The following is a 9,656-nucleotide window of genomic DNA, read 5'->3' on the forward strand; positions in this document are numbered from 1 at the left end:
CATTTTATTTGTTAGAGTGATTTTATTTTACTGGCCAACAATTGGCCACAGTGAACAGTTTAATTACGGAGTCATATTGTGTGCGATATCACTGAAGGGCATGCACTCATCCACTCTCTATACACACACACATATACACACACAGTATATCGGTCTGTAGCTTTGTCTCCACACAAGGATAGGGCCCAGGCACACTTCTTGCACAGGGGCCCCAAGCTCTTAGTGTCTGCTCCCGCTCTACACTATGGTGTTGTATACCCTATACTGTTTATTTTACCTATGCCGGGATACGTTGCTCTTTTGGACACCGGCATGGGTGTCTCCATGTTATTTTTCTATACACTAGATGTACTGTACACTTCCAAGGAAAAGCCTCAACAAGTACAGTGATTGACATCTCCAGCAGCTATTGCTAACTTTTCTATGTAATGACTTGCGCTTTATGTGCATTCGTTTCCCTATCCCTGCCTGCAGGCTCCTTGTAAATGCTCAGAAACTTTCTGCCACTAAAATAATATACATCTGCAGAGTCTGAGTTTACCATACACTGTGTTCCAAATTATTATGCAAATAATATTTTCTCAGATTTTCCCAAATTACCTATATGAATTGCAGTCATTGTAATTTTCCAGTCAAATAACTATTAGAGTACAATTGAAAGGTTTTTGGACAAACTGCCTATGATAACAGTATATTTTTAAAAAAATAAAAAACTCAAACTGCACTCAAAAATGCATGTTCCAAATTATTATGCTCAGCAGAGTTTTCAACCTTTTCATTTTAATAAAGAACAAAAAAATGGTCATTTTTGAAATTATAAGCATTAGCAGGTTATTACAAACTGAAATCAAACAGTTTTCAACTCAAAACTTTATTCTAGGTGATGTTACATTTGCACATAGGACCCCTTGTTCGAAAGGAGCTTCTGAACTCTCTCGGCCATTGAATTTGTCAGGTTTTGGATGGTTTCTGCTTTAATTGTTTTGCATGAGGACAGAATACCCTCCCAGAGCTGTTGCTTAGATGTGAACTGCCTCCCGCCATCATAGACACTCCTTTTGATGATGCTCCAGAGGTTCTCAATGGGGTTGAGGTCAGGGGAGCATGGGGGCCACACCATAAGTTTGTCCCCTTTTATGCCCATAGCAGCCAGAGATGCAGATGTGTTATGTGCAGCATGAGACGGTGCATTATCATGCATGAAAATGATCTTGCTGTGAAATACACGGTTCTTCTTCTTGAACCATGGAAGGAAGTGCTGTTTGAGAAACTCAACATACATTATGGAGTTCATCTTTACCCCTTCAGGGATCCTAAAAGGGCCGACAATCTCTCTCCCCATGATTCCAGCCCAAAACATTACTCCACCTCCTCCTTGTTAGCGCCATAGCCGTGTTTGCATGGGGTGTCCATCAACCAGCCATCCTCCACTCCATCCATCTGGACCATCGAGATCATTTAATGCATGATAATGCCCCGTCTCATGCTACACATAACACATCTGCATCTCTGGCTGCTATGGGCATAAAAGGGGACAAACTTATGGTGTGGCACCCATGCTCCCCTGACCTCAACCCCATTGAGAACCTCTGGAGCATCATCAAAAGGAGTGTCTATGATGGCAGGAGGCAGTTCACATCTAAGCAACAGCTCTGGGAGGGTATTCTGTCCTCATGCAAAACAATTGAAGCAGAAACCATCCAAAACCTGACAAATTCAATGGACGAGAGAGTTCAGAAGCTCCTTTCGAACAAGGGGTCCTATGCGCAAATGTAACATCACCTAGAATAAAGTTTTGAGTTGAAAACTGTTTGCTTTCAGTTTGTAATAACCTGCTAATGCTTATAATTTCAAAAATGACCATTTTTTTGTTCTTTATTAAAATGAAAAGGTTGAAAACTCTGCTGTGCATAATAATTTGGAACATGCATTTTGAGTGCAGTTAGAGTTTTTTATTTTTTTAAAAATATACTGTTATCATAGGCAGTTTGTACAAAAACCTTTCAATTGTACTCTCATAGTTATTTGACTGGAAAATTACAATGACTGCAATTCATATAGGTAATTTGGGAAAATCTGAGAAAATATTATTTGCATAATAATTTGGAACACAGTGTATATTACACCAGGAAAAGCATGGAGAAAGAACGTCCATTAACAGAAGCTAGCAGACAGAGGGAAAAATAAAAATAGAAGCAGTTCACACAGAATTGGGGCAGCATTACTTCTGATATATATCCACCCAAAAGTGGTAGAACACAAGGGAACTTGGTAAGGAGCGCAAACATGTAACTCTTCCCCCCAGGAGGCTCTTGGAACTACCATATATATGGGTTCAGAATTCTTTACAGTTTTCTAGGCCTATTACTAACCCCATTAAAGACCGCCATGTCTGTTCACAGCAATAAAGAGGTTTCCAACAGCAAACTTCTATGTCCCCAAGTGCTTGTATACCAGTAAAGCAACAAACACAGTTGTTACTCTCCCACTTGGGGTCCAGCACTGCCTGTTTACTGTCTGCAGCGGTCACGTCAGGACTACAGTGCACATCACCACTGCAGCCAGGTGGTCTGGTGGGAGTCTATCGGACTGTGCTTGGCGCCAATTGCGTTCCTGAAATCGCAGTCTCTCCCGCCTTGATATGACAGACGTCATCCACGCAGCCTCTTGCTCCTTCGCAGCTCCTGTTCCATAGCGTGCAAGTGCGACTGCGTATATGACATAGGAGATGTCAACCATTGTGAAAGAGGCGGCAATCACCAGGACAGAGGAGGCGCCGAACACAGACTAAAGACTCCCACTGAACCACCTATTAGAATATGGAAAATAGCAATTAGGAAAGGCATTTTCTTAGGTATGTGGGGGAGCTGTGATCTTTTGAAGGGATTGCAGGAGTACGATTCTAGACATCTGAAAATGGTGGAAACAGTCTATATAGATTGTAAGCTTGTGAGCAGGGTCCTCACTCCTCCTGTAACTGGTGAACTGTGTGTTACTTTGTATTGTTTTTATTGTCTGTATATTTCCCAACTAACTGTAAAGTGCTGCGGAATATGATGGAGTTATAGAAATAAAATTATTATATAAGGAAGGACATGTTTATCACTGCATTATCATACAGTACAGTATAGAGACATGTCGTAAATCAAACTGACAAGTTCGGGGATCAGGATGATCTTTTTTAGGGTTTGTGTCACTGGAAATTGAAATATCAACAACATCATATCCCATCTAAATCCAGACACAAGGCAGCTGTACCAGCACAGAGGAGGAGCGGAGCACACCGGTCACACATTACTGCCACTCTATTTGGAAATGATTAATGCCCAGCATCATCACATTGATGCCGATCTGATCTGTCACATACTCATAACACTGGACTCATCACACAGACACCTAACAAATGCTACCGCACAGCTCATCATGTTTACAAGGGAAATCTCTCCATCTGTGATCTATTCTAAGACACGGGCAGACTGTGTCTACGATCTCTGGACACCAGGGCCATGTACAGTGACACAACGTGAAGCTCATTGGTCCCAATGCAAAAACTCCAACAGGGCCCCCAACTATAAAGGGTTGTTAATAGTATACACCTTCTCATAGGAGTTAAAATGACATTTTGGGGCCCTCTAGACTGCAACCCATGCACCCACTATAGTTACGCCCCTAGCCATGTAAACAATGGAAACAATCTCACAATTCGCGATCTATCATAAAATAGTGTACAAGAAGGCACAGGTAGACTGTGTATACGATCTCTGGACACCAGGGCCATGTACAGTGAATATCTCTTCATCTCTGATCTATTATTATAAGGTACTGGATTAGAAGACACAGGCAGACTCTACTATCTCATGACACCAGGGCCATGTACAGTGGATATCTCTCCATCTGTGATCTATTATAAGGTACTGGAGAAGAAGACACAGGCAGACTCTACTATCTCTGGACACCAGGGCCATGTACAGTGGATATCTCTCTATCTGTGATCTATTATAAGGTACTGGAGAAGAAGACACAGGCAGACTCTACTATCTCTGGACACCAGGGCCATGTACAGTGGATATCTCTCCATCTGTGATCTATTATAAGGTACTGGAGAAGAAGACACAGGCAGACTCTACTATCTCTGGACACCAGGGCCATGTACAGTGGATATCTCTCCATCTGTGATCTATTATAAGGTACTGGAGAAGAAGACACAGGCAGACTCTACTATCTCTGGACACCAGGGCCATGTACAGTGGATATCTCTCCATCTGTGATCTATTATAAAGGTACTGGAGAAGAAGACACAGGCAGACTCTACTATCTCTGGACACCAGGGCCATGCACAGTGGATATCTCTCCATCTGTGATCAATTATAAGGTACTGGAGAAGAAGACACAGGCAGACTCTACTATCTCTGGACACCAGGGCTATGTACAGTGGATATCTCTCCATCTGTGATCTATTATAAGGTACTGGAGAAGAAGACACAGGCAGACTCTACTATCTCTGGACACCAGGGCCATGTACAGTGGATATCTCTCCATCTGTGATCTATTATAAGGTACTGGAGAAGAAGACACAGGCAGACTCTACTATCTCTGGACACCAGGGCCATGTACAGTGGATATCCCTCCATCTGTGATCTATTATAAGGTACTGGAGAAGAAGACACAGGCAGACTCTACTATCTCTGGACACCAGGGCTATGTACAGTGGATATCTCTCCATCTGTGATCTATTATAAGGTACTGGAGAAGAAGACACAGGCAGACTCTACTATCTCTGGACACCAGGGCCATGTACAGTGGATATCTCTCCATCTGTGATCTATTATAAGGTACTGGAGAAGAAGACACAGGCAGACTCTACTATCTCTGGACACCAGGGCCATGTACAGTGGATATCTCTCCATCTGTGATCTATTATAAGGTACTGGAGAAGAAGACACAGGCAGACTCTACTATCTCTGGACACCAGGGCCATGTACAGTGGACATCTCTCCATCTGTGATCTATTATAAGGTACTGGAGAAGAAGACACAGGCAGACTCTACTATCTCTGGACACCAGGGCCATGTACAGTGGACATCTCTCCATCTGTGATCTATTATAAGGTACTGGAGAAGAAGACACAGGCAGACTCTACTATCTCTGGACACCAGGGCCATGTACAGTGGATATCTCTCCATCTGTGATCTATTATAAGGTACTGGAGAAGAAGACACAGGCAGACTCTACTATCTCTGGACACCAGGGCCATGTACAGTGGATATCTCTCCATCTGTGATCTATTATAAAGGTACTGGAGAAGAAGACACAGGCAGACTCTACTATCTCTGGACACCAGGGCCATGCACAGTGGATATCTCTCCATCTGTGATCAATTATAAGGTACTGGAGAAGAAGACACAGGCAGACTCTACTATCTCTGGACACCAGGGCTATGTACAGTGGATATCTCTCCATCTGTGATCTATTATAAGGTACTGGAGAAGAAGACACAGGCAGACTCTACTATCTCTGGACACCAGGGCCATGTACAGTGGATATCTCTCCATCTGTGATCTATTATAAGGTACTGGAGAAGAAGACACAGGCAGACTCTACTATCTCTGGACACCAGGGCCATGTACAGTGGATATCCCTCCATCTGTGATCTATTATAAGGTACTGGAGAAGAAGACACAGGCAGACTCTACTATCTCTGGACACCAGGGCTATGTACAGTGGATATCTCTCCATCTGTGATCTATTATAAGGTACTGGAGAAGAAGACACAGGCAGACTCTACTATCTCTGGACACCAGGGCCATGTACAGTGGATATCTCTCCATCTGTGATCTATTATAAGGTACTGGAGAAGAAGACACAGGCAGACTCTACTATCTCTGGACACCAGGGCCATGTACAGTGGATATCTCTCCATCTGTGATCTATTATAAGGTACTGGAGAAGAAGACACAGGCAGACTCTACTATCTCTGGACACCAGGGCCATGTACAGTGGACATCTCTCCATCTGTGATCTATTATAAGGTACTGGAGAAGAAGACACAGGCAGACTCTACTATCTCTGGACACCAGGGCCATGTACAGTGGACATCTCTCCATCTGTGATCTATTATAAGGTACTGGAGAAGAAGACACAGGCAGACTCTACTATCTCTGGACACCAGGGCCATGTACAGTGGATATCTCTCCATCTGTGATCTATTATAAGGTACTGGAGAAGAAGACACAGGCAGACTCTACTATCTCTGGACACCAGGGCCATGTACAGTGGATATCTCTCCATCTGTGATCTATTATAAGGTACTGGAGAAGAAGACACAGGCAGACTCTACTATCTCTGGACACCAGGGCCATGTACAGTGGACATCTCTCCATCTGTGATCTATTATAAGGTACTGGAGAAGAAGACACAGGCAGACTCTACTATCTCTGGACACCAGGGCCATGTACAGTGGACATCTCTCCATCTGTGATCTATTATAAGGTACTGGAGAAGAAGACACAGGCAGACTCTACTATCTCTGGACACCAGGGCCATGTACAGTGGATATCTCTCTATCTGTGATCTATTATAAGGTACTGGAGAAGAAGACACAGGCAGACTCTACTATCTCTGGACACCAGGGCCATGTACAGTGGATATCTCTCCATCTGTGATCTATTATAAGGTACTGGAGAAGAAGACACAGGCAGACTCTACTATCTCTGGACACCAGGGCCATGTACAGTGGATATCTCTCCATCTGTGATCTATTATAAGGTACTGGAGAAGAAGACACAGGCAGACTCTACTATCTCTGGACACCAGGGCCATGTACAGTGGACATCTCTCCATCTGTGATCTATTATAAGGTACTGGAGAAGAAGACACAGGCAGACTCTACTATCTCTGGACACCAGGGCCATGTACAGTGGATATCTCTCCATCTGTGATCTATTATAAGGTACTGGAGAAGAAGACACAGGCAGACTCTACTATCTCTGGACACCAGGGCCATGTACAGTGGACATCTCTCCATCTGTGATCTATTATAAGGTACTGGAGAAGAAGACACAGGGAGACTCTACTATCTCTGGACACCAGGGCCATGTACAGTGGACATCTCTCTATCTGTGATCTATTATAAGGTACTGGAGAAGAAGACACAGGCAGACTCTACTATCTCTGGACACCAGGGCCATGTACAGTGGATATCTCTCCATCTGTGATCTATTATAAGGTACTGGAGAAGAAGGCACAGGCAGACTCTACTATCTCTGGACACCAGGGCCATGTACAGTGGATATCTCTCCATCTGTGATCTATTATAAGGTACTGGAGAAGAAGACACAGGCAGACTCTACTATCTCTGGACACCAGGGCCATGTACAGTGGACATCTCTCCATCTGTGATCTATTATAAGGTACTGGAGAAGAAGACACAGGCAGACTCTACTATCTCTGGACACCAGGGCCATGTACAGTGGACATCTCTCCATCTGTGATCTATTATAAGGTACTGGAGAAGAAGACACAGGCAGACTCTACTATCTCTGGACACCAGGGCCATGTACAGTGGACATCTCTCTATCTGTGATCTATTATAAGGTACTGGAGAAGAAGACACAGGCAGACTCTACTATCTCTGGACACCAGGGCCATGTACAGTGGATATCTCTCCATCTGTGATCTATTATAAGGTACTGGAGAAGAAGACACAGGCAGACTCTACTATCTCTGGACACCAGGGCCATGTACAGTGGATATCTCTCCATCTGTGATCTATTATAAGGTACTGGAGAAGAAGACACAGGCAGACTCTACTATCTCTGGACACCAGGGCCATGTACAGTGGACATCTCTCCATCTGTGATCTATTATAAGGTACTGGAGAAGAAGACACAGGCAGACTCTACTATCTCTGGACACCAGGGCCATGTACAGTGGATATCTCTCCATCTGTGATCTATTATAAGGTACTGGAGAAGAAGACACAGGCAGACTCTACTATCTCTGGACACCAGGGCCATGTACAGTGGACATCTCTCCATCTGTGATCTATTATAAGGTACTGGAGAAGAAGACACAGGCAGACTCTACTATCTCTGGACACCAGGGCCATGTACAGTGGACATCTCTCCATCTGTGATCTATTATAAGGTACTGGAGAAGAAGACACAGGGAGACTCTACTATCTCTGGACACCAGGGCCATGTACAGTGGACATCTCTCTATCTGTGATCTATTATAAGGTACTGGAGAAGAAGACACAGGCAGACTCTACTATCTCTGGACACCAGGGCCATGTACAGTGGATATCTCTCCATCTGTGATCTATTATAAGGTACTGGAGAAGAAGGCACAGGCAGACTCTACTATCTCTGGACACCAGGGCCATGTACAGTGGATATCTCTCCATCTGTGATCTATCATAAGGTACTGGAGAAGAAGTCACAGGCAGACTCTACTATCTCTGGACACCAGGGCCATGTACAGTGGATATCTCTCCATCTGTGATCTATTATAAGGTACTGGAGAAGAAGGCACAGGCAGACTCTACTATCTCTGGACACCAGGGCCATGTACAGTGGATATCTTTCCATCTGTGATCTATTATAAGGTACTGGAGAAGAAGGCTCATGCAGACTCTACTATCTCTGGACACCAGGGCCACGTAAACAGAGGCACAGTCAGTGACAGGACAACATGGAGGCACTCACCCTGCTGTACCATATACTGAGCTGCGTGTGGGACAACACTGCCAAGAACAGGCGCTGCGGGTCTGGCTGGATATGAAAGGGCTTCTCCACGCTCTTCAAGGGGCACAGCAGCCTCTTGGGCCAGCCGCTGAGAAAATACATGCCGCCTGTCAGTGTACAGTCCGGCACACAGGGGCGAACATCACTCCCAGCTCTCCCCCCCGGAACAGCCCCGGTACACACAGCCCCCGGCACAGCAGCTCCTCGGCACGGACCGGAAGCCACGAACACCCGTACAGTAACCCTGCAATACACTTCCCTGCAGAACTCCGCCCACCGAACCTCGCTCAGCCAGTCATCGCGGAGAAAAAGGAAAGCCAATCACTAAGCGGCTCTCATGATTGTCAGTCGACAGAAACGCGAGCTGTGATTGGGTAGATTCGTTCTTAAATCCCTGAAGCGTGGTGTGTGCGAGTTTTGAGGCAAAAGTTCCAAGCGGACGTCAGCAAGGAGGAATGGAGGGAGGACTGTTCTCACTGTGCGGCTTCTTTTAGGGATAGGGAGGCGAAGGAGGTGATCTGCCCTCTGGTGGATGATCTCTGCCAGTGCATTATAAGTGACGAGATAGTTTTGTGTTACTCTTGCAACATAATGATGATGACCCTGATTCATTATTGCGCCTGTTTTTTGTCAGTTTTTCAGAGTTGTTTTTTTGGGTTTTTTTGCGCTGTATACTTTGTGTTTGTCTCTTTGTTTTGCCATTGCAGGGTTTGGGGTTTCTAGAAGTTGTTACCTGATCCATCAATTGTGACTTTTCAAAAAGTCACAAAATTTGCCACAACTGTACTCCTGATCTTCCTGGAGGAATTATAGTCATACCGTCACTTTTGGCAAACTTTTTGTGCCATTTTTAGTAGAATTTGTGACAAACTGGTTAAAGGGGTTCTCCGAGAATGTGCTAAACATGGCGTC

At 44.7% G+C, this 9,656-nt stretch overlaps 1 protein-coding gene across 2 annotated transcripts in view; it reads right to left on the reverse strand.

The window, feature by feature from the left end:
• The window catches only part of RIC1 (RIC1 homolog, RAB6A GEF complex partner 1), a 141,619-nt gene extending 132,569 nt beyond the window's left edge, over positions 1-9,050 (reverse strand). For both annotated transcript variants that reach the window (XM_073669017.1, XM_073669014.1), the window contains exon 1: positions 8,706-9,050. In XM_073669017.1, coding sequence (XP_073525118.1) covers positions 8,706-8,846 — 141 coding nt within the window. In that variant the 5' untranslated portion in view covers positions 8,847-9,050. The remainder of the gene's footprint in view (positions 1-8,705) is intronic.
• Positions 9,051-9,656: the final 606 nt, after the last annotated feature.

The sequence above is a fragment of the Phyllobates terribilis genome, unplaced genomic scaffold, assembly GCF_046119375.1.
Source record: "Phyllobates terribilis strain yellow unplaced genomic scaffold, ASM4611937v1 Scaffold_1__5_contigs__length_1240528914, whole genome shotgun sequence".
In the NCBI taxonomy this organism is placed as follows: Eukaryota; Metazoa; Chordata; class Amphibia; order Anura; family Dendrobatidae; genus Phyllobates; species Phyllobates terribilis.